The following is a 25,692-nucleotide window of genomic DNA, read 5'->3' as shown; positions in this document are numbered from 1 at the left end:
CATTACTCCTTCGGGTCAAGGGGTGCAATGACTATGGATTATTTAAAAACTGAAAAGCTAAGCTTGAGTGGCCCAATATCAGCAGAAAGTTTTTGTTTTTGTTTTTCTGAGACGGAGTTTCGCTCTTGTTGCCCAGGCTGGAGTGCAATGGCGCAATCTCGGCTCACTGCAGCCTCTGCCTCCCGGGTTCAAGCAATTCTCCTGCCTCAGCCTCCTGAGAAGGTGGGATTACAGGCGTGTGCCACCATGCCTGGCTTTTTGTATTTTTAGTAGAGACAGGGTTTCACCATGTTGGCCAGGCTGCTCTCAAACCCCTGACCTGAGGTGATCCACCCGCCTCGGCCTCCCAAAGTGCTGGGATTACAGGCATGAGCCACCGCGCCCAGCCAGAAACTAATTGAGCAATTTCTGCACGTTAGACACTGCTAGGAACTAGGTTCCTAAGGCACTCTGCTCTATAAACAAGCTTGTCACACTACATAAACGTGGCATGTCAAGGAAGTGGAAGTCTGCTCTAAATAATGACAGGAAAGGGAAACTGTCATAACTGCCAGCTTGGTCACAGTCTCTTGACCATAAATGACATCAAGGAAGGTGAACTGGATATGGAAATTTCCAGTGATTCTGTGGTGCAATGAATGATGGAGTTCAAAGTACCACCTAGACCTCTGTTTAGAAATATATAGGTTTAAGCCTGAGGTCCAGGTGGAAAAAAATACAACATGCTGATATGACTCCATGGAGCCACTAAATCATAGGCAACACTAGGAGACTTCCTAATCTCAACTTTAGGCCAGGCACAGTGGCTCATGCCTGTAATCCCAGCACTTTGGGAGGCTGAGGCGGGTGGATCACCTGAGGTCAGGAGTTTGAGACCAGCCTGGCCAACATGGTGAAACCCCATCTCTACTAAAATACAAAAAAATTAGCCAGGCATGGTGGCTCATGCCCATAATCCCAGCTACTCCAGAGGCTGAGGCAGGAGAATCGCTTGAACCCGGGAGGTGGAGGTTGCAGTGAGCTGAGACCACACCATTGCACTCCAGCCTGGGCAACAACAGGAACCAAACTCCATCTCGGGGGAAAAAAAAAATTTTTTTTTCACTTCACAGAGCTTCTTTAAGTGATTAGATCAAATTCAAACACATACCTGCATTTCAAACACTTGGGAAATAATTGGTGGAGTAAAACAATATATAGGATTTTACTTTAATTTTAATTGACATTTTGCTCAAAAGCACAGAACAGTGAACATTTCAATGGCTCAGTGTTACAAGATTACAAACAAAATCCTTAAGTTAAACAGTTACAGTATCCTGCTTCAGTTATTTCACATTAAATGCAGGTTGTTAAAATCAGTGCTGTGCTTGAACACAAGATAAGCATTTCAACTTAATAACAAAATTAAATCTAGCACCTTGAAATAAATATTGACGACCGCTTTATAAGTATGAAAGTATTATTTCAATAGGAGGAAAAAATCCAGTTCACCAACAGTGCAAACTAATAGCAGCATTTTCAAAGAGGAGATGAAATTTGTGTAAACCCACACTGGCCGGTACAGTGGACATGCACTTCTGGCTGGGCCCTCCCCACCCAGGGATGAACAGAGTGCCTGCTGAGCCTTTTACATTCCAAATCTGGAAAGCTACCTCAAGTTTCAGACCGTGGGCTACAAAGACTCAAATGCAGGGCAACAGAGATCAATGTGTTTAAGCAGGATGGGGTCCTTTTTTGTGAGAGGCCAACCTAGTAACATTTCCAGTCCAACCCCAGAGCCTTCCAGGCCAAAGGTGCATGTAGTAACAGGTCTACCTGATGTGACCCTGGCTTCAGGGGGAGCACCTGAGTGCAGGGCCGGATGCAGGTAAGGAATGAGGGCCCAAGTTCCCCACAGCTGACACCACTTTGCAACCAGCGCATTCTAGGCCAACTCAGGTGAGATTAAAAAAAAAAAAAAAAAAAAAAAAATCTGTGATTCTTAACCCACTGTAACCAAATGGTTCTTAAATAGGGAATGTCTACATGGTAAGTCTCCCTCTATTAACATTTTCAAGCATTAATGATGAGTTCTTTCCAGTGTGGTTCTTACAGGCACTCACAAGGTGAATGTTTTCTTTCTCATGAACACTCCATCTTTACACTGACCTTTGGAGCTTCCAGGTCTTTTAACAAGTACAGTCAGAAACACTGAGAAGCAGATTCAGGGGCCAATTATTTGCACTACAGTGTTAGGAAAAAATAATTTCTAGTAGATGTTTTCTTCTAATTCATTTAGCGTTTACCAACTGTCCAGACCAAAGGTCATTTCCAAGTAGTAAAGTTTTGATTCCAACTTCTCCACTGGCCCGTGTGCAACACAACTTATCCTATTCCCAAATACTCATTGAAGAACTTGTCTGGCTGTCACCGACGCCGAATGGGCTTGTAGACACAAAATGCCATGAGGATGACAGTCACCAGCAGGATGCTGAAAATGGTTCCCATCAACACTGCAAAGGGAAAACAGGTTACTTCCTAACGGCAGCTCCAGGTCAGGCAATTCATCTACTCACTGCCAATGATTTATCAAATGCCACTTGCTGCCAGGCACTATGTCAGGTGCTGTGCAAACAGCTGTAAACAGATCCTCTCTCCAGTTGTCTCTATGTATAGTGGGGGGAGAAACAAACAGGTGAGAGCATTTCACATATCTTGATATACCATGAAAAAAACAGTAATGGGCTAGGGATGGAGACGGGGTGGGCAGCAGGAGGTAGGACAGTCAGGAAGCATCCGAGGAGGAGACTCACAAGCTGAGACAGGCCGAGTGTGGTGGCTCATGTCTGTAATCTCAGCACTTTGGGAGGCCTAGGTGGGTGGATCACTTGAGGTCAGGAGTTCGAGACCAGCCTGGCCAACATGGTGAAACCCCATCTCTACTGAAAATACAAAAATTGGCCAGGCATGGTGGCAGGTGCCTATAGTCCCAGCTACTCAGGAGGCTGAAGCAGAATTGCTTGAACCCAGGAGGCGGAGGTTATAGTGAGACAAGATTGCGCCACTGGGAGACACAGTGAGACTCCATCTCAAAAAAAAAAAACAAAAAAAGCTGGGACCTTACGAGTGAGGCTCTGCAGGGAGCGTGCTGCAAGCCCAGGGATCAGCTAAGGAAGGGCCTTGAGGCCAGTATAAGCTCAACACACTCAGTGAACAGAAGGGAGGCAACCAGGCAAGGAGTGCAGGAAGAGGCAGGAAATCAGGCCAGAGAGGAAGGCTGGGGCCGGTCTGTACAGGGCCTTGGAGACCATGAAGGAAACATGGATTTTAAGTTTAAAGAGAAGCCACTGGGGGGTTGTAGGCAAAGGAATGACATCATCTGATTTAGTTGGGAAAAAAGAGATTCCTCTGGCTTTTGTGTGGAGAATTGTCCGATTATAGTGGGGCAAGAGAGCAGGATGCCCAACTATACCTTTAAAGCCATTAATAAAAATCTGGAGATTCAATGAAGTATTTCAGTCTCAAGATGAGTCTCGACAGGACCTTATGAGCAAAGAGGCAATTAACCCACAAATCTGTTATGTTTGGCCGGGTGCGGGGGCTCATGCCTGTAATCCCAGCACTTTGGGAGGCCGAGGCAGGCGGATCATGAGGTCAGGAGTTCGAGACCAGCCTGGCCAATATGGTGAAACCCTGTCTCTACTAAAAATACAAAAAAATTAGCTGGGCATGGTGGCGTGTGCCTGCAGTCCCAGCTACTCAAGAGACCGAGGCAGGAGAATCGCTTGAATCCAGGAGGCAGAGGTTGCAGTGAGCCAAGACTATGCCACTTCATTCCAGCATGGGCAATAGAGGGAGACTCCATCTCAAAAAAAAGAAAAGAAAAGAAAAGAAAAAAACTGTTGTTTTTAAGACTAAATTTCACATCTGAAATTTTCAAGGTGCTCAGGTGAGAAACGGGAACCACAACTGATTACTCAAGTTGAGCCCTGGAGGTACAGGGTAAGGACCTGGGCTTTAAACTACTTCATAACAAAAAAGAAAAGAAAAGAAAGAAAAAATAAACTAGCATAACCAGCAACCGTTCAGAGGTTTATTCAACAGCAGCAGTGATATGCAATCTTGTTTCTGTGACTATCTCAGTGATCTTGGGAAGCATTCAAAACCAGCAAATGTGCACTGGCGTGTGTCTGTAGTGACGTGGGCCCATCCCAGGTTTCAGCTGGGGCCTAACCATAGTTGTTTTTCAGTCTCATCACTGTTCCTTTTTGAAAAACTAAGATTTAGTCAGGCGAGGTGGCTCATGCCTGTAATCCCAGCACTTTGGGAGGCCAAGGCAGGCGGATCATGAGGACAGGAGATTGAGACCAGCCTGGCCAATATGGTGAAACCCCGTCTCTACTAAAAATACAAAAATTAGCTGGACATGGTGGTGGGCACCTGTAATCCCAGCTACTCAGGAGGCTGAGGCAGGAGAATCGCTTGAACCCTGGAGCCCAGATCGCACCATTGCACTCCAGCCTGGGTGACAGAGCGAGACTCCATCCAAAAAAAAAACAAAAGAAAAACCGAGAGTTGACCATAGTTTTACTCAAATCAGTAACTCTGTAGTATCTGTGACAGCCCCCCTCCAACATACCCTCCACGCTTAAAACAGTTATTATTGTAAAACCGACTATACAGAAAAATCAGGCCAGGTGCGGTGGCTCAGGCCTGCAATCCCAGCACTTTGGGAGGCCAAGGCAAGCAGATGACCTGAGGTCGGGAGTTCGAGACCAGCCTGACCAACATGGAGAAATGAAGAAACCCTGTCTCTATTAAAAATACAAAATTAGCCTGGCATGGTGGCACATGTCTGTAATCCCAGCTACTTGGGAGGCTGAGGCAGGAGAATTTCTTGAACCCAGGAGGCAGAGGTTGCAGTGAGCCGAGATCACACCACTGCACTCCAGCCTGGGCAACAAGAGCAAAATTCAGTCTCAAAAAAAAAAAAAAAAGAAAGAAAAGAAAACTCATCTTTTTTTGATGAGTGAGGGGGAAGAAGGAAGGAGAAGCTGTCAAAGACAGTATGTCATAACTTCAAAGGCCAGAAGTAATTTTAAGATCTCTGTCAAACAAAATCTACAACCTACGTGAACTAAATGTCACGTCTTAAAATAGCCCTTGTTAACTGAACACCTGCCCTAATTTCCAAAAGTCCTGAATTCTGAGTTTCTATGGTTTGGACTACAATTGGACTTAAAGTTGTCTTATTCCATTTAAATAAACCATTTTCTTGCATCTCGCATTTTGGAAGCACTCTAAAAAATATTTAAAACTCCCGGCCGTGTGCGGCAGCTCAAGCCTGTAATCCCAGCACTTTGAGAGGCCAAGGCGGGAGGATCACGAGATCAGGAGATCGAGACCACTCTGGCTAACATGGTGAAACCCCATCTCTAGTAAATATACAAAAATTAGCTGGGCATTGTGGCGGGCACCTGTAATCCCAGCTACTCGGGAGGCTGAGGCAGGAGAATCACCCGAACCAGGGAGTCAGGGGTTGCAGTGAGCCAAGATTGCGCCCTTGCACTCCAGCCTGGCGACAGAGCAAGACTCCACCTCAAAAAAAAAAAAAAAAAAAAATTTAAACTCCCAAAGCAGGAATGCAGAAGATTGGAATTGGGGGATGGAAATCTACCTTTAAAAAATAAAAAAGGCCAGACGCAGTAGCTCACACCTGTAATGCCAGCACCTTTCGAGGCCGAGATGGGCAGATCACTTGAGATCAAGACTTCGAGACAAGCCTGGCCAACATGGAGAAACCCTGTCTGTACTAAAATTACAAACATTAGCCGGGCACAGTGGTGGGTGCCTATAATCCCAGCTACTTGGGAGACTGAGGCAAGAAATCACTTGAACCTAGGAGGTGGAGGTTGCAGTGAGCCAAGATCACGCCACTGCACTCTAGATTGAGCGACAGAGTGAGACTCCATATCAAAAATAATAATAATAAAAGTAAAATTTAAAAAGGAGCTTAAAACCATGAGTTGTTAGGTACACAGTGGCCATGCATTTGGGTCCTGATCAATTCTCCCACTCGCCATCTTTTCACTTCTCCCTACACTTTGCATGCAGTGACAGATGCCTGAATGGCAGGCCCAGGCAGAACCTTAAAAGAATGTTTTAAGGCCGGGCGCGGTGGCTCAAGCCTGTAATCCCGGCACTTTGGGAGGCCGAGACGGGCGGATCACGAGGTCAGGAGATCAAGACCATCCTGGCTAACATGGTGAAACCCCATCTCTACTAAAAAATGCAAAAAACTAGCCGGGCGAGGTGGTGGGCGCCTGTAGTCCCAGCTACTCGGGAGGCTGAGGCAGGAGAATGGCATAAACCCGGGAAGCGGAGCTTGGCAGTGAGCGGAGATCGGGCCACTGCATTCCAGCCTGGGCGACAGAGCGAGACTCCGTCTCAAAAAAAAAAAAAGAATGTTTTAGGCCTGGCGTGGTGGCTCACGCCTGTAATCCCAGCATTTTGGGAGTCGAAGTGGGCAATTCATGAGGTCAAGAGATCAAGACCATCCTGGCCAACATGGTGAAACCCCATCTCTATTAAAAATACAAAAATTACCTGGGCGTGGTGGCACACACCTGTGGTCCCAGCTACTCGAGAGACGAGGCAGGAGAACTGCTTGAACCCGGGAGGCGGAGGTTGCAGTGAGCCAAGACCGCCCCACTGCACTCCAGCCTGGGCAACAAGAGTGAAACTCCATCTCAAAAAAAATAAACACCTATTGTACAGAACTGTCTAGGACAGCATTTCTCAAACTATATCTATGGCAAAGGAGTAGTTTTTATAATTTCTAGTCTAGCACCACTGCACTCCAGCCTGGGTGACAGAGGATACCCTATGGTAAAAGAAAAAAAAAAAAAATAGGGCTGCAAACCGTACATTTCTTATTAAGTTACTGTGAGGCTCAAATGAATTCGCGTATACAAAGTGCATAGCACAAGACATGGGATGTAGGAAATGCTCAAAAACCGTTACCATTTTTGCAATAAATACTGGCTCCTCTGGGAAAGAAGAGGGGTGAGGTAAATGATGTGCCTTGTTGTGAGCCTGAGCCCACACAGCCAGCGAGGAGGGGACCCAGACTGAGACTCAGGTCTCCGGATTGCAGTTCATTCATGGGCAACTAGTACATATTGAGAGCCTACTGGACACCATGTCTTGTGGGTGATCCACCCGAGGTGGGTGGATCACTCGACGCCAGGAGTTCGAGATCAGCCTGGCCAACACAGTGAAACCCCATCTCTACTAAAAATACAAAAATTAGCCAAGTGTAGTGGGGTGCGCTTATAATCCCAGCTACTCGGCAGGCTGAGGCAGGAGAATTGCTTGAACCTGGGAGGCGAAAGTTCTGGCACATATTGAGCACTTGCTGAGAGGTAAAGCTCAGGCCTTCTGCCCCAGGCTTTTGGAGAGGGAGTCTCGGGGCCCCCTGAGAGGCCTCACCTGCACTCCACGCCCTCACCCATCTCCCCACTCTATCCCCTGTCCGCTCCGTAAGCCCGGCTCCAGCACCCGGAGCGGTGAAAGCTCGGGCACTACCCGCCGCCCGCCAGCTCCAGGACCGCTCACCCAGGTTCTGCCCGCGCAGCACCGCGTACGGTCGGCTCCGCTCCAGCGGATCCACGGGGCTCGGGGCCTCTGCATCCCCGACCAGGAGGCTGCAGAGGCCAAAGCACAGCCACGATAACGCCGGACGCAGCATCTTCCCTAGCCCTGCAGAAGCAGAGAGGCCACTTCCGTCGCAAGCCCTGCCTCTGTCTCCTCCCAGGTCTCTCTGCGTGGCTGCCACCGCCCTTCGAGCGCGCCTCATTGCCATGGTAACTGTGCGTTCTGGTCTAACTTCCGCTTCTGCCCAAGATTTGTTCCGGATTAACGTTCCTCAATAACTAACGTTTCCCTCGGACAAACTTTCTGTACCAATCAACTTTCCGTCTGTGCCAACGTTCTGCCGCGATTACCGTTCTGCTATGGTTAGCGTTCCTTTATCCATTGAGGTAGAGGTCTTGTAGGTCCATTTGGGGCCTATTGAAGATTTTTTAAGAATCCATGCATTTTCTTATTAAACTTTCATTACAGGCCCGGAAAATAGATACTGTGTTTCTGTTGTACAAATGCCACCTTCTCAGGGAGGCTTTGCCCAGACATCCTTTTCTGAAATTGCAACACTCCTTTTCCCTTAATGTACATTCTCCCTACCTTCGTTATCTTCCATTCTCCCCATTCACTTTAGACTCATCACCATTTACCTTATACATTTGATGTACATTTGATGATTTTCTGAGGACCTGCTCCGCCGTAGCGTGTGAAGTCCATGAGCACAGCGATTTTGTTCTTGCTCTCTGCTCTGTCCCAGAGACTAGAAGAGTAGCATATTATATTCAGTAACTGTTTGCTGAATACATGAGGGAACTGAGCTAAGTGTTTGGCCCAACACTGCACACACAAAGTGGCAGAGCTGGAATTTGACCCAAGCATAGTTTTGAATCTGGAGGCTTTACCACCTCACACATTGCCTCACCTCCTGAAGGCTTGATTTGTAGTGGGATTAGTATCATCTACCTCACAATGGATGTGCAATACAAATGTCAGAGGCGTGTGAACCAGAGCAACCCCATCTTAAATAGGAGCTGGGTAAAATGAGGCTGAAACCTACTGGGCTGCATTCCCAGATGGTTAAGACATTCTAAGTCACAGGATGAGACAGGAGGTCAGCACAAAATACAGGTCATAAAGACCTTGCTGATAAAACAGGTTGCAGTAAAGGAGCCGGCTATAACCCACAGAAACCAAAATGGCGACAAGAGTGACCTCTGCTCGTCTTCAGTGCTACACTCCCATCAGTGCCATGACAGTTTACAAATGTCATGGCAACATCAGGAAGTCACACTATATGATCTAAAAGGGGGAGGCATGGATAATCCACCCCTTGTTTAGTATATCATCAAGAAATAACCATAAAAATGTCCAACCAACAGCCCTCAGGGCTGCTCTATGGAGTAGCCATTCTTTTATCCCTTTACTTTCTTTTTTTTTTTTTGAGACGGAGTCTCACTCTATCGCCCAGGCTGGAGTGCAGTGGCCGGATCTCAGCTCACTGCAAGCTCCGCCTCCCGGGTTCACGCCATTCTCCTGCCTCAGCCTCCCGAGTAGCTGGGACTACAGGCGCCCGCCACCTCGCCCGGCTAGTTTTTTGTATTTTTTTAGTAGAGACGGGGTTTCACCGTGTTCGCCAGGATGGTCTCGATCTCCTGACCTCGTGATCCGCCCGTCTCAGCCTCCCAAAGTGCTGGGATTACAGGCTTGAGCCACCGCGCCCGGCCTATCCCTTTACTTTCTTAATAAACTTGCTTTCACTTTGCATTGCGGACTTGCCCTAAATTCATTCTTGCGCTAGATCCAAGAACCCTCTCTTGGGGTCTGGATTGGGACCCTTTTCCTGTAACGCATTTCTGGCGACCACAGAAGGAACTATAGTGCAGAAACCTGACCCAATGGCTACCTTTGGGTGTTGGGGTCCGGTAACACTACCAGGTGCTTGCCTGCAAAGGGAAGGTGCAATCTGCCATGTTAAAGACACTGTGCACCAACTTCTTCACTCCGTTCTCCATGATCTCCTCTTTCACCTCTGCTATCCTTTTCACCTTGCTGTGCACAGAACTGATGGCAGGCTCTTTCCACTGGTACAGCTTGTCACTCACCAGAGCAAAGCTAAATGGCAGACACAGGAAAGCATCAATGGGAGGCATAGAACAGTGGGCTGGGAGGCAGGCTCTGCAGGCCACTTCTGTTCCAATCCTAGCTCTGCTGCATGACTTGTTTCCATGTGACTCGTTTTCCCTCTCTGCACAATGGAAAGCATAGTCATACCTACCTTATGAATTGTAAGGATAAAATGATACGTGTCTGCAAACTCCTTTGCCCAGTATCTGGCACATACTGAGCATTTGCTATAGGTAAGCTACTGCCCCCAATCTCTTTTTTTTTTTTTTGAGATGGAGTCTTGCTCTGTCACCCAGGTTGGAGTACAGTGGTGCGATCTCGGCTTACTGCATGCTCCGCCTCATAGGTTTAACTGATTCTCCTGCCTCAGCCTTCTGAGTAGCTGGGATTACAGGCACACGCCACCACACCCGGCTAATTTTTGTATTTTTAGTAGAGACCGAGTTTCACCATGTTGGCCATGCTGGTCTCGAACTCCTGACCTCGTGATCCGCCTGCCTTGGCCTTCCAAAGTGTAGGGATTACAGGCGTGAGCCACCACACCTGGCCCCCAATTCCATTCTTTAACATTGCCTAACATGGCCCCTCATAGATAGGACAGTTTCTCCAGTCATAAAATCCCACTCCAGTGGGTTCACCAGCTTCGTCTGGAGGCTCAGTAACACATCAGCACCTTCCAGTCTAAGGCTGTGTCTGGTGCATTTTCAGAAACACCCACCTGCTTTATCAACAACATTGAAAATGGCAGCTACTCTCTCTCTCTCTTTTTTATTCTAGAGAAAGGGCCTTGCTCTGTTGCCCAGGCTGGCGTGCAGTGGTGCAATCATAGCTCACTACAACCTCTAACTCCTGAGCTCAAGTTGATCCTCCCACCTCAGCCTCCTGAGTAGCTGGAACTACAGGTGTGTGCCACCACACCCAGCTAATTTATATTATTTTTTGTAGACCCAGTGGTCTCTTTATGTTGCCCAGGCTGGTCTCGAACTCCTGGCCTCAAGCGATTCTCCACCTCAGCCTCCCAAAATGTTGTGGTTATAGGTGTAAGCCACCACACCAGGCTGCAGGAGCTACTCTTTATTGGGAACTTAATACGTGCCAAGTGTTCTACATGCATCATCTCCTTTAATCCTCACAACTGTAGGAGATAGTTACTGTGATTGATTGCATGCATGCACCATCACGTCCAGCCTAAAGGGTTTAAATGCTTTGTTTACTCATTCAGAGTTTATTTATTTAGTCCCTTCTCTCTGCCCTGCTGCTGAGTGATATTAGCAAGTCTAAGATGATGGCTTCCCTCTATGAGCTGACCTTGGGCTGAGCTGAGACACAGTGGGCCAAGACTCAGCCCCAGCTGTTCTCCACATTGGCTGTGTAACCACCCAGGGAGCTTTCAAAATTGCAGCTCCCCAGTCCCATCCCTGGAGACTATGATTTCGTGAGTCTGGGGAGTTATCCAGATACCTATATATATTTTAAAAGTTCATGGCTAGGCTCAGTGGCTCATGCCTGTAATCCCAGCGCTTTGGGAGGCCGAGGTGGGCGGATCACAAGGTCAGGAGGTCGAGATCATCGTAGCCAACATGGTGAAACCCCGTCTCTACTAAAAATACAAAAATTAGCTGGGCATGGTGGTGCATGCCAGCTACACAGGAGGCTGAGGCAGGAGAATCGCTTGAAGCCAGGAGGTGGGGGTTGCAGTAAGCCGCTATCGTGCCACTGCACTCCAGCCTGGTTACAGAGCTAGACTATGTCTCAAAAAAAAAAAAAAAAAGTTCCCAGGTGAGAATGGGCACGGTGGCTCACGCCTGTAATCCCAGCACCTTGGGAGGCCGACATGGGTGGATCACTCAAGGCCAGAAGTTCGAGACCAGCCTGACCAACATGGTGAAACCCCATCTCTACTAAAAATACAAAAATTGGCCAGGTGTGGTGGTGTGCGCCTGTAATCCCAGCTACTCGGGAGGCTGAGGCAGAAGAATTGCTTGAACCTGGGAGGCGAAGTTTGCAGTGAGCCGAGATTGCACCACTGCACTCCAACCTGGGTCACAGAGCAAGACTCTATCTTGGGGAAAAAAAAAAAAGTTCCCAGCTGATTCTAATGCATAGCCAGGGCTGAGGACCACTGGGAGGCTCCTGAAAGACAGCTCATATTTGACAATAGCAAGTACATTTGAAGAAGAGCATTCCTCATGACCCAGCAATGAAACTCTTACCTATGTGCCCTAGAGAAACTCTTGTACATGTGCCGGAGTTATGGACAAGAATGCTTCTGCAGCATTGCTTGTAAGAGGGAAAGCAAGAAATAACCTATATGTTCTCAAACAATAAATGGATAAATTGTTGGATTCATACAATGGGATGCTTTGGACCAGGCGCAGTGGCTCATACCTGTAATCTCAGCACTTTGGGAGGCTGAAGCAGGAGAGTTGCTCAAGCCCAGGAGTTCGAGACCAGCCTGGACAACAGGAAGAAACCCTGTCTTGACTAAAAATACAAAAATTAGCTGGGTGTGGTAGCACATGCCTGTAGAGATGGAGGCCAAGGTAGGAGGATTGCTTGGGCCCCAGAGGTCAAGGCTATGGTAAGCTGTGATTGCACCCCTGCACTCCAGCCTGGGCAACAGAGCAAGACCCTATCTCAAAAAAATAATAAAATAATTTTTAAAATGGGATGCTTTGGAGCAGTGAAAATGAATTAACTAGAGCTGTGCATATCAACATGGAAATAACCTAACACTGAACAAGCAAAGCAAGCTGCAGTGTGATATAAAGTTTAGAGAAATCCAAAGCAACATCATGTACTCACAACTACCTATACATGAAGGTGCATAGCAGCACTATTCACATAACCCAAATGTTCATGTATGGATGAATGCATAGGCAAAATGTGGTCTATCCATTCAATAAGATGAGATATTATTCAGCCATAAAAAAGGAACAGAGTACTCATACTGCTATAACATCGATGAACCTTGAAAACATTATGTCTGCTACCTCAAAGAGGCTAGTCACAAAAGGCCACACATATTGTATGACTCCATTTATGTGAAATACCCAGAATAGGTAAATCTATACAGACAGACAGTAGATTTGTGGTTGCAGGGGACAGAGGGAGGGAGAAATGGTGAGTGACTACTAATGGGCATGGGGTGTCCTTTTGGGGTGATGAAAATGATCTGGAACTAGATAGAGGTGGTGGTTGCACACCTCTCTGAAGTGTCACTGAATTGTTCATGTTTACAGTGGTTAATTTTGTGTTCTATGAATTTCGCCCCAATAAAAAAGTAAAAATTATTTTTTTTACATATGTAGACATATATGTGCTTAGAAATATAAAAACAAGGGAATGACAAATGTCAAATTCAGGGTTTTGTTTAGAGATGGAGTCTTGCTATGTTGCTGAGGCTGGAATGCAGTGGCTATTTCACAGGTGCAATCGTAACACACTACGGCCACAAACTCCTGGGCTCAAGAGATCCACCAGTCTCAGCCTCCCACAGTGGGACTGCAGGTGCAGCCACTGTGCCAGGCTGCAGGGTGTTTACAAAGGGAAAGGAAAGAGAATGAGAAGAAGGATGCGTTTGCAGGGAGCAAAACTGGATTAGTAATGCTTTATTTCTTAAATTGGATGGTGATATGTGGGTGTTATATTATTCACAATACATTTTAGTATTTCTATAGCATTTATTTAAAAAGAAAGATTGTCAAGAAAGATGTTGGGGTAAGAGGTAAGATATCCAAATTTGAGACCTAATCAGCATATATGAGACGAAGGTTTTTTATTTTTTTTTTTGAGACAGAGTCTCCCTCTGTCACCCAGGCTGGAGTGCAGTGGCACTATCTCTGCTCACTGCAACCTCCACCTCCTGGGTTCAAGTGATTCTCCTGCCTCAGCAGGAGTAGCTGGTACTACAGGCATGCACTGCCACACTCAACTAACTTTGTATTTTTAGTAGAGACAGGGTTTCACCATGCTGGCCAGGCTGATCTCGAACTCCTGACTTCAGGTGATCCACCCACCTCAGCCTCCCAAAGTGTTGGGATTACAGGCGTGAGCCACCATGCCTGGAAGAGAGAGAGGTATTAAATAGAATTGTAACTGCCCAAAGGGTTCACCTTGCCTGCTGCCTAGACAGAGCCAATTCATCAAGACAGGGGAATTACAATAGAGGAAGAAGAATTCACGCAGAGCAAGCTGTGCGGGAGACCCGAGTTTTATTATTACTCAAATCAGTCTCCCCTAGCATTCAGGAACGGAGCTTTTAAGGATAACTTGGTGGGTTGGGGTAAGTCAGTGTGCCAGGAGTGCTGATTGGTCAGAGATTAAATCACAGGGAGTCGAAGCTCTCTTCTTGTGCTGAGTCAGTTCCTGGGAGGGGACCACAAGATCAGATGAGTCAGTTTATTGAGCTGATCCATCAAGTGCAGGGTCTGCAAAATATCTCAGGCACTGATCTTAGGAGCAGTTTAGGGAGGGTCAGAATCTTGTAGCCTCCAGTTGCATGACTCCTAAACCATAATTTTTAATCTTGTGGCTAATGTTAGTCCTACAAAGGCAATCTAGTCCCCAGGCAAGAAGGAGGTCTGCTTTGGGAAAGGGCTGTTACCATCTTTGTTTAAACTATAAACTAAGTTTCTCCCAAAGTTAGTTCAGCCTGTGACCAGGAATGAACAAGGACAGCTTGGAGGTTAGAAGCGAGATGGAGTCAGTTAAGTTAGATCTCGTTCATTGTCTCAGTCACAATTGTGCAAAGGTGGTTTCAGAATTCCATAGACAAATACGATAATGCTTGATAATACCTTTCAGCCCAGCATCCCAACACATACATGGTACATACAGCACTTTCTCATGTTGGATGTTGCAATGTTCTCCTGGAACAACTCTGGGTCACTGTGACCCACCATTTGGGAAGCTCAATTCTGATTTCTCATGTTCATTCCAGAATGTGCAACATATGACAGATCAGCCTTAATGGAATCCAGCCCTCTCCTAAACAGAAAACATGTCTCTGTGTCATGATGAACATGTAAATTTTAAGAATTAAAATCTTTTAGGCCAGGCGCAGTGGCTCACTCCTGTAATCTCAGCACTTTAGGAGGCTGAGGTGGGCTGATCACTTGAGGTCAGGAGTTCAAGATCAGCCTGGCCAACATGGTAAAACCCTGTCTCTACTAAAAATACAAAAATTAGTCGGGGGTGGTGGTGTGCACCTGTAATCCCAGCTACTTGGGAGGCTGAGGCAGGAAAATAGTTTGAATCTGGGAGGCAGAGCTTGCAGTGAGCTGAGATTGCGCCACTGCACTCCAGCCTGGGCAACAGAGCCAGACTCCATCTCAAAAAAAAAAAAAAAAAAGTTCCAGTGCTGCATCAAAGAAAAAAAAGAGGGAATGAAAGCCAGTTTGCACACTTTACCTGTAGGAGGGGAATACTGTGATCATGAAAATGAGTTTGTACTGTCCTCCCTTTGGAAAGAAAGTGCTAATGACCATCCCAGAAATACTCTCCTGACCTTGCTTGGTGACTAAGGCAAGCCATATCACCCCTCCAGGTGGTAGGTTTAATCCCTGACCTTTTTGCTCTAAGAGGCTATAAATTTATGCATTCTATAGAAGGCAAAGCTGCTGGTGCCTGGAGCTAAACAAGGGTGTGAAGAAGCTGAGGATTTTACTGGGTTGGGGAGGATGGGTAAATTTTGGGGGTGTGGTGGTGCATGCCTATAGTCGCAGCTACTTATTAGGTGGAGGTGGGAGGATCCCTTGAGCCCAGGAGTTCAAGACCAGTCAGGGCAACACAGTAAGACTCCAGTCTCTTAAAAAGAAGAAGAAGAGGAAAGCTGGAAAGAGTCTGGGAGGTAGAAGAGAGCTAATGGGAGAGAAGTCATTGATATGGTTTGGTTGTGTCCCCACCCAAATCTCATGTTGAATTGTAGCTCCCGTAATTCCCACATGTTGTAGGAGGGACCCGGTGGGAGACAGTGACTAAGTCTTATGAGATCTGATGGTTTTATAAGAGGTTTCCCCTTTTGCTTGGCTCTCATTCGCTCATTGCCTGCCTCCATGTAAGACGTGCCTTTCGCTTTTCACCAAGATTGTGAGGCCTCCCCAGCCCCGTGGAACTGTGAGTCCATTAAACCTCTTTTCTTTATAAATGACCTAGTTTTGGATATGCCTTTATTAGCAGCATGAGAACAGACTAATACATCCATTAAGGCGCACTCACAGGCAAGTCTGGATGAGGAAGAGCCCTGGAGTGGCAGGGAAATAAGGATGGAGGGTGAGGTTGAGCCCATGGAACTCTCAGGCTGCTTGTGCTGGACTCACCAAATGGAGATGAAGGTGTCCACCATAAAATCGGTCTTCAGAGTCCCAATCCACATGTTCTGAATATGAGTGACTTTCTTTTTTCTTTTCTTTTTTTTTTTTTTTTTTAATTGAGACAGAGTCTTGCTCTGTCGCCCAGGCTGGAGTGCAGTGGCATGATCTCAGCTCACTGCAAGCTCCACTTCCAGGTTCACGCCATTCTCCTGCTTCAGCCTCCCAAGTAGCTGGGACTACAGGCGCTAATTTTTTGTATTTTTAGTAGAGACGGAGTTTCACCATGTTAGCCAGGATGGTCTTGATCTCCCGACCTCGTGATCCGCCCACCTCGGCCTCCCAAAGTGCTGGGATTACAGGCATGAGCCAACGCACCCAGCCGAATATGAGTGACTTTCACACACTTACACTGGCATCGCAGGTGGGATGGGCCCCATGCTAGCATGGTTAGATTGTTCTTCAAGCTCTGCAGGAAGGATGTGCCTTTCAGCAAAGTTCCTCTGCCCCTTATAGCTCCTGAGGTTCCAGAGCAAAGGTAACACCAAAGGGCTGAGCCTTCAAAGTGAACTGCCCTCATATCCCTTAGCTCATGACTAACCCAGGGCCAACAGACATCTTCATGGACCCCTAAAGAACAGTGGCGCCAGGCATTGTGCCTGCAGTGCAGCATGGTGAAGCTGAGCATACAGCCTCTGATTCTCTTATTTAAAATCCCAAGAGGAGAATCTAATCAAGTCCATCCCTGGTCCACTAGGCCATAGTGGGGGCTCAGCAAGGGTTGAGGACCCAAGAGATGCTCTGAGAAGAAAATGGGGGAGAGCCAGCACCCCCAAGGCAAGTTAAAACCCGAGTATATTAGTTTCTGTAACAAATTACCACTAACTTAGTGGCTTCAACACTAATGTATTCTTTTGCACTTTTGGGGGTTAGATTCCTAAAGTCAGTCTAACAGGGTAAAAATCAAGGGCTAAAAAGAAAAAGTATAAATTAAGATCCCAGCTGGGCGCAGTGACTTGTGCCTGTAATCTCAGCACTTTGGGAGACCAAGGCAGGTGGATCACTTGAGGTCAGGAGTTTGAGGCCAGCCTGCCTAACATGGCGAAACCCTGTCTTTACTAAAAATACAAAAATTAACCAGGCGCAGTGGTGGGCGCCTATAATCCCAGCTACTCGGGAGGTTGAGGTGGGAGAATCATGTGAACCCATGAGACGAGGATTGCAGTGAGCCAAGATCATGCCATTGTAAACTCCAGCCTGGGTGACACAGCGAGACTCTGTCTCAAAAAAAAAAAAAAGATCCCAGCACAAATCACTCAGGCAATCACTGTTGAAACTTTTGAGTGTCTTCTAAATGTCTCTCTATGTCCACACCTAGACACACAAATAGATACACTGATGTTACAAACGTGGCCACACTCCAGGCTGCAGGCTGTTTTGTAACTTGCTCTTTTTACTCAATAATATGTTATTAATTCTTTCTATGACAGTAAATATATATCTGTGATAAAGACAGATCTATGATACACAATCATTTTCAGTGGCTAAAGAGTATCCTAGTGACTGAATATATGAAACTGCCCATTTTGGCAGGTCATGGTGCCTCACGCCTGTAATCCCAGCACTTTGGGACGCCAAGGCAGGCAGATGACTTGAGGCCAGGAGTTCAAGACCAGGCTGGCCAACATGGCGGAAACCCCATCTCTACTAAAAATGCAAAAATTATCCAGTCGTGGTGGTGCATGCCTGTAATCCCAGTTACTTGGGAGGCTGAGGCAGCATAATCACTTGAACCTAGAAGGCGGAGGGTGCAGTGAGCTGAGATCATGCCACTGCACTGCACTTTAGCCTGGGCAACAGAGTGAGACTCTGTCTCCAAAAAAAAAAAGAAAGAAAGAAAGAACTGCCCATTTTATAGGCCATAGCTATAGAATATAGGCAGTTCCATATGGCTCAAGGTGAGAGGTACATTGTGATAATTTGCCAGCCAGTCTCTGGGATAGATATTTAACTGGAACTTTTGTTCTATTTTCCCAATTATAAACATTTTTGGTAACCCTAATATAGTCCTTACCATGTGCCAACCACTCTTCTAAGTCTATTTTGCTGACATATATTAATTTTTGCAATCCTTACTCTCCTCCACCAAAAAAAAGAAAACAAAAACCAATTCTATAAGGAAGGTGCTAGTATTACCTCCACCTAATAGCTGAACAAACTGTGGCATGAATGAAGCAAGAAGCTTGTCCAAGGCCACATGGTAAACAGCAGCACCAGCTCTGAACGCAGCCATCTGGCTCCACAGCCTCAGCTCTCTGAAATGCTATGGTAAATGGAATTATTTTTCCAATTTCCTTTTCAAATGTTCCTTGCTGGTGTAAAACACACACACACACACACACACACACACACACACAATTAATTTTTGTGTGTTGATCTTGTTCCTTGCAACTTTACTGAATTAGTAATTAGCTCTATCCAATAGTTTTCTTGTGAATTTTTCGGGATTCTCCATATATGGGATTGTGCCATCTGTGACTAAAGATAGTTTGACTTCATTCTTTGCCATCTGGATGCCTTTTATTGCTTTTCTTGCCTAATTGCTCTGGCTAGAACTTCCAGTACCATGTTGAACAGCAACGGTGAAAGCGGGCGTCCTTGTCCTGTTCCTGATCTCAGGGAGAATGAACTCAGGCTGTGCTCCTAACAACTGTGCTCACTGTGTGTCCACCCTACATTCATGTTGCCAGGAATCCCTGCACAAGCTTCTTCTCACACCTAAGGCATTAAGTCTGTAGGACTTCTGGGTCAAAGGGTGTGCATATTTTCTTTCTGAGTTCATTTTCCCAAATCATAAATGCTTGAACCATTTCATGCTTCCATCACCAAAGAAAGAGTGTGCATACCACCTCTTAAGCGGGGCTTGACAAATAAGAGGGTAGTCGTGTGAACTTGGCTGAGACAGTTGAGGGTCTGGTCACCAGGCTGGGAGCACATGGCCTGTAGGATGGTGACTGTGAGTTTGAAGAAGAGGAGAGACATAGTAGCAGTGTACAGCCATTTGAAGAGGGACACAAGGCAAAACTTTAACCAAAGGTGAAAGTTACAGGGGGATAGATTTTGGCTCATTTTCTCAGGAAGAAAAGTAACAGGGCAGTCCCAGAGCAGAACACGCTTTCCTTGTGGTTGCTGCTGGTGATGGTGAGGAAGATGATGAAGATCATTTTCATTTACCACATCAACTTCCCTTTCTCTCCTGTCCCCTTTCCATCTGCACTTAAACATCATTTCTCTACTAAAAATACAAAATTAGCCAGGCATGGTGGCGCATGCCTGTATTGCCAGCTACTTGGAAGGCTGAGGCAGGAGAATCGCTTAAACCCCAGAGGCGGAGGTTGCGGTGAGCCGAGATCACCCCATTACACTCCAGCCTGGGCAACGAGAGTGAAACTCTGTCTCCAAAATACCCCCCTTCAATCCCACATTCTCCTACCACCACTCCATGCCTCTCTTCTTTATAGCCAAGTCCCCTGAAAGAGTGAGTCATCATATCCATTTCTGCATCTCCATTCACTCCTCTGCCCACTCCAGTCTGGCTCCCACCCCCATCCCTTCTCTAAAGCCAAGTAAACAACAACGTCATTGTCACTAAATCCAATAGACACACCTCAGACCTGGTCTTCCTGGAACGCTCAACACCAGTTGACACTGTGACCATGCCCCACCTCCCTCACCTCCTTCCCTGAGCTTGCAGGAATCCGCCTTTGCCTGACTTTCATTGGATCTCCGTGGCTACGCCTTCTCAGAATCCTTTGGGTTCGGCACTCCCACCCTTTAAAGGTTAGTATTTCTCTGGGTTCAGTTCTCAGCCCTCTTGCTTTCTCATCTACTTCTTATCTTGCTGGCGAGTTGCAGCTTCTTCCGTGGTTCTAGTTCACATCTATATGCTGGTGATATAGAAACCTACATCTCAGGCCGGGCACAGTGGTTCACGCCTGAAATCCCAGCATATGGGAGGCTGAGGTGGGAGGATCACCTGAGGCCAGGAGTTCGAGACCAGCCTGCCCAACATGGTGAAATCCCATCTCTACTAAAATTACAAAAATTAGCTGGGTGTGGTGGTGGGCGCCTGTAATCCCAGCTACTGGGGAGGCTGAGGCAGGAGAATCACTTGAGCCTGGGAGGCAGAGGCTGCAGTGAGCCGAGATCGCATGACTGGACTACAGCCTGGCAACAGAGTGAGAATCTGTCTCAACAAAAAAGAAACCTGCATCTCAGCTCCAGATTCATATATCCAACCACCTATTCAACATCTACATGTGTATGTTCCATAGACACCTCAAACTCAATGCCTTCAGTTCTGACCTCATCTTCCACCCCAAATTGGCCCTTTCTCCTGCATTTCCTATCCCAGCAAGTTATTCCAGCATCCATCAGTTGTCCAAGCCAGAAACATGGCACACTCCTTGACTCATTCTCTCCCTCTTTCCCCCTCGCCCATTCAGTTGCCAAATCCTACTGTTTTACCTTTGTAATATCGCTCAAAGTCATCTACTTCTCTCCTCTGCCTCTATTACCTCCTCAGTCCAGGTCACCATCAGCTTTCCTGTCTGGACAACCCAATAGTCTCCTAAATGGTCTCCTTTCCTCCAGTCTCACCCTGTCCCCTCCACTCTCTATACTGCACACTGCATACTTTTTTTTTTGAAACGGAGTCTTACTCTGTCACCCAGGCTGGAGTGCAGTGGCAAGATCTCAGTTCACCACAACCTCTGCTGCCCGGGTTCAAGTGATTCTCCTGCCTCAGCCTCCCAAGTAGCTGGGATTACAGGCACCTGCCACCATGCTTAGCTAATTTTTGTAACTTTTAGTAGAGACCTGGTTTCACCATCTTGGCCAGGCTGGTCTTGAACTCCTGACCTCATGATCCACCCGCCTCAGCCTCCCAAAGTGCTGGGATTATATGTGTGAGCCATCACTCCTGGCCTACACTGCATACTTTAATGAGAGCATGGACTATGGTGTGAGATGCTTAGGTTCAATCTCAGCTCTACCACTTACTATAAGATCTTGGACAGGCCGGGCGCGGTGGCTCAAGCCTGTAATCCCAGCACTTTGGGAGGCCGAGACGGGCGGATCACGAGGTCAGGAGATCGAGACCATCCTGGCTAACACGGTGAAACCCCGTCTCTACTAAAAATACAAAAAACTAGCCGGGCGAGGTGGCGGGCGCCTGTAGTCCCAGCTACTCGGGAGGCTGAGGCAGGAGAATGGTGTGAACCCGGGAGGCGGAGCTTGCAGTGAGCTGAGATCCGGCCACTGCACTCCAGCCTGGGCGGCAGAGCGAGACTCCGTCTCAAAAAAAAAAAAAAAAAAAAAAAAAAAAAAAAAAAAAAAAAAAGATCTTGGACAAGTGACTTAACCTTTCTGAGTCATTGTTTCTTCTTCTGTAATAAGAGTATATTAGGGCTGGGCGTGGTGGCTCATGCCTGTAATCCCAGCACTTTGGGAGGCTGAGGCGGGTGGATCATTTGAAGTCAGGAGTTCGAGACCGGTTTCGCCAATGTGGTAAGACCCCATCTCTACTAAAACTACAAAAATTAGCTGGGCGTGGTCACGCACGCCTGTAATCCCAGCTACTTAGGAAGCTGAGGTAGGAGAATTGTTTGAACCTAGGAAGCAGAGGTTGCAGTGAGCCGAGATTGTGCCACTCCACTCCAACCTGGGTGATTGAGTGAGACTCCGTCTCCCAAAAAAGAGGATATTAGTATTCTATTGGATAGGGTTTTTAGTTTTTTTTTTTTTTTTTTTTTTTTTTTTTTGAGACAGAGTCTCGCTCTGTCGCTCAGGCTGGAGTGCAGTGGCCGGATCTCAGCTCACTGCAAGCTCCGCCTCCCGGGTTTATGCCATTCTCCTGCCTCAGCCTCCCGAGTAGCTGGGACTACAGGCGCCTGCCACCTCGCCCGGCTAGTTTTTTTTTTTGTAGTTTTTAGTAGAGACGGGGTTTCACCATGTTAGCCAAGATGGTCTCGATTTCCTGACCTCGTGATCCGCCTGTCTCGGCCTCCCAAAGTGCTGGGATTACAGGCTTGAGCCACCGCGCCCGGCCTGGGTTTCTAGTTTTAAACAACAGAATTTACTCTGCTGAGTTTAAGAAGAAAGATTATCCAGGAAAGACAAATCTACAGAGGCATAGAGTAGATTCATGGTTGCCTGGGTTGAGCAACCATGGGGAGAGAGTGGGAGTGCGGAGTGACTGTTGATGGGTATGAGGGCTCTTACTGGGCTGATGAAATGTTCTAAAACTGGATCATGGTGATGGTTGCACAACTTGGTAAATTTACTAAAAGTCATTGAAATGTGTATTTAAAATGGGTGGTTTTATGACATGTAAGTTATACCTCAATAAAGTTGAGAAAAAATATAGAAAAAAAAAAGATTTTTTTTTGAGATAGGGTCTCACTCTGTTGCCTAGGCTGGAGTTCAGTGGCACAAACATGGCTCACTGCAGCCTCAACCTCCCAGGATCAAGTGATCCTCCAACCTCAGTCTCCCCAGTAGTTGGAACTACAGGCCTGCACCACCATGCCATTTTTTTTTTTTTTTTTTTTTTTTTTTAGAGATGGAATCTCACTTTGTTGCTCAGCTGGTCTCAATTGGTCTCAAACTCCTGGGTTCAAGCAGTCCTCCCATCTTAGCCTCCCAAAGTGCTGAGATTACAGGGGTGAACCCCTGCAGCTGGCTGAATAAAGAGATTTTTTGTTTTTGAGACAGAATCTCACGGTGCTGCCCAGGCTGGAGTGCAGCGGTATGATCTCAGCTCACTGCAACCTCCGCCTCCCAGGTTCAAGTGATTCTTCTGCCTCAGGCGCCCGAGTAGCTGGGATTACATGCACCCACCACCACGCCCGGCTAATTTTTGTATTTTTAGTAGAGACAGGGTTTCACCATGTTGGCCAGGCTGGTCTTGAACTCCTGACCTCAAGTGATCCAGCTGCCTCAGCCTCCCAAAGTGCTGGGGTTACAGGCATGAGCCACTGCACCCAGCCTCCCCCCTTTTTAAATTTTTTTAATTGTCTCAATATTTTTATTTATTTTTTATTGTTTTGAGACGAAGTTTTGCTCTCATCACCCAGGGTAGAGTGCAGTGGCGCAATCTCGGCAACTTCTGCCTCCCGGGGTCAAGCGATTTTCCTGCCTCAGCCTCCGAGTAGCTGGGATTATAGGTGCCTACCAGTACGCCTGGCTAAATTTTGTATTTTTTCTTTTTTTTTAGTAGAGATGGGGTTTCACCATGTTGGTCAGGCTGGTCTCAAACTCTGGACCTCAAGTGATCCACCTGCCTTGGCCTCCCAAAGTGCTGGGATTATAGGTATGAGCCACCATGCCTGGCAGGGGATTTATTTATTTATTTAGACTGAGTTTTGCTCTTGTTGCCCAAGCTGGAGTGCAATGGTGTGATCTCAGTTCACTGCAATGTCCGCCTCCCAGGTTCAAGCGATTCTCCAGCCTCAGGCTCCCAAGTATTAGCCGGGCATGATGACAGGTGCCTATAATCCCAGCTACTTGGGAGGCTGAGACAGGAGAATTGCTTGAACCCAGGAGGCAGAGGTTGCTGTGCGCCAAGATCATGCCACTGCAGTCCAGCCTGGGCAACACAGCGAGACTCTGTCTCAAAAAAAAAAAAAAAAAAAAAAAAAAAATGAGCTTGGAAGTCAATTTTCCCCAGAGTCTCCAGACAAGAACTCAGCCCACTGATGCCTTGATTTAGGCCTGTGGGACTGTGTTAGTTTCCACTGCTGTGTAACAAATAGAAACTCATACAGCCTCAGACAACCCTCATTCCACAGGGGGCTAGCAGTCTGTAGAGGAACAGAGTGGGGCCCTCTGAGGCATGGGGTCCAGTGAAAGGGATCCCCTATTGTATGGGTCAAAGGGCAATGCTTCCCTCTATTCCTGAATTTGAATTCTGCTCATACCCAGCATCCCATGTTATTCCTTGTGTATGGAAGTATTGCCTGGGGCATATGTTTGGAAAGCCTGGGTCTCATGCTGTGTCCTAGCCGCAAGGGAACCTGGGACATTCAGTTGTGACATGTATTAGGGAGTGGAACTCATAACACAGATAGTTCTCCAAACATGTTGTGACCATTCAGGTCATGATTGACCATTCCAACAACCAATACTATAAGATTATATGTAGGAGGATCAAATAGGCCAACACATGTTACATGCTAAGAATGGAACCCAGCACAGGCTAAGACCTCAGCAACACTCAGTAGCTCTTATATTTCAAGCAAAATAATGTCTCTAAAATGAAAATAGCATAAAACTCTTCACGTTTTCTGTATGTTTCAATATTTTCTACTAAGATGCTGGGGGTTGGGAGGACAGCTCTCCATGCTTTCTCAGTGCCCCCCAGATGCAGCTCCAGGTGCTCCATGATCTCCCCCCTGCTAGCTTCCCCAGCCCCACCTTGGCCTCGCCTTCTCGGCCACTGTACACGCCAGTTGCGGGCCTGTGAAGAAGCCAGACAAACTGCTCCTTCCTCTTCTCAACACTGTGCTACCCACGCAGGAGGGCTGAGAGGCTCCAGTGCAGGGTGGGAGGCTGGGCTGGGGCGGTATCCCCAGTGGCCTGTGGGTGCAGGAGAGAAGCCTCCATCCTTGCCCCTCAAAACAAGAAAACCAGATAGTAAGGCAGCTTTTCATAAGGCTACAGCCATTCATTTGAAAAAACCATGCTGGCCGGGTGCGGTGGCTCAAGCCTGTAATCCCAGCACTTTGGGAGGCTGAGACGGGCGGATCACGAGGTCAGGAGATCAAGACCATCCTGGCTAACACAGTGAAAACCCGTCTCTACTAAAAAAAATACAAAAAGCTAGCCAGGCGAGGTGGCGGGCGCCTGTAGTCCCAGCTACTCGGGAGGCTGAGGCAGGAGAATGGCATAAACCCGGGAGGCAGAGCTTGCAGTGAGCTGAGATCCGGTGACTGCACTCCAGCCTGGGCGACAGAGCGAGACTCTGTCTCAAAAAAAAAAAAAAAAAAAAAAATGCTTGTCTTTTGAGATGATGTGCTTCCAGCTATTTGGGTGTTTTGGTGTTAGATATGAACAAAGGGATGAAGATGGATGGTAGTAGGCAGGTGTTTTAATTTATTGCCTGAGATCCTTTATTTATTTATTATTTTTATTATATATATGTATGTATGTATACATATATGTGTATATATACTTTTTTTTTTTTTGAGACTAAGTCTCGCTGTATCACCCAGGCTGGAGTGCAGTGGTGCAATCTCGGCTCGCTGCAACCTCCGCCTCCTGGATTCAAGCAATTCTTGTGCCTCAGCCTCCTGAGCAGCTGGGATTACAGGTGCCTGCCACCACTCCCAGCTAATGTTTGTATTTTTAGTAGAGACATGGTTTTGTGATATTGACCAGGCTGGTCTCGAACTCCTGACCTCAGGTGATCTGCCTGCCTTGGTCTCTCAAAGTGCTGGGATTACTAGAGTGAGCCACTGTGCCCAGACAACATATATATATATATACACACACACATATATATACACACACATACATATATATATATATATATATATTTTTTTTTTTTTTAAAGTATTTTAAGACAGGATCTCAG

General features: G+C 46.9%; 2 protein-coding genes across 2 annotated transcripts in view; both read right to left on the bottom strand.

Moving 5' to 3' along the window:
- Nucleotides 1–1,197: 1,197 nt before the first annotated feature.
- Nucleotides 1,198–7,874, bottom strand: LOC104674851. Its single transcript, XM_030938632.1, has 2 exons — nucleotides 7,597–7,874; nucleotides 1,198–2,492 (listed from the first exon to the last, which is right to left on the bottom strand). The coding sequence occupies exons 1-2, from the start codon at nucleotides 7,841–7,843 to the stop codon at nucleotides 2,407–2,409; spliced, it is 333 nt and encodes a 110-aa protein (XP_030794492.1). The 5' UTR covers nucleotides 7,844–7,874; the 3' UTR covers nucleotides 1,198–2,406.
- Nucleotides 7,875–9,551: 1,677 nt separating this feature from the next.
- LOC115900052 (P2X purinoceptor 7-like) overlaps nucleotides 9,552–25,692 on the bottom strand; it is a 38,775-nt gene continuing 22,634 nt past the window's right edge. The window contains exon 3 of the mRNA XM_030939708.1: nucleotides 9,552–9,735. Coding sequence (XP_030795568.1) covers nucleotides 9,552–9,735 — 184 coding nt within the window. The remainder of the gene's footprint in view (nucleotides 9,736–25,692) is intronic.

Source organism: Rhinopithecus roxellana, chromosome 10 (genome assembly GCF_007565055.1).
Source record: "Rhinopithecus roxellana isolate Shanxi Qingling chromosome 10, ASM756505v1, whole genome shotgun sequence".
Taxonomy (NCBI): domain Eukaryota; kingdom Metazoa; phylum Chordata; class Mammalia; order Primates; family Cercopithecidae; genus Rhinopithecus; species Rhinopithecus roxellana.
This window is presented reverse-complemented; position numbering and strand designations above follow the sequence as displayed.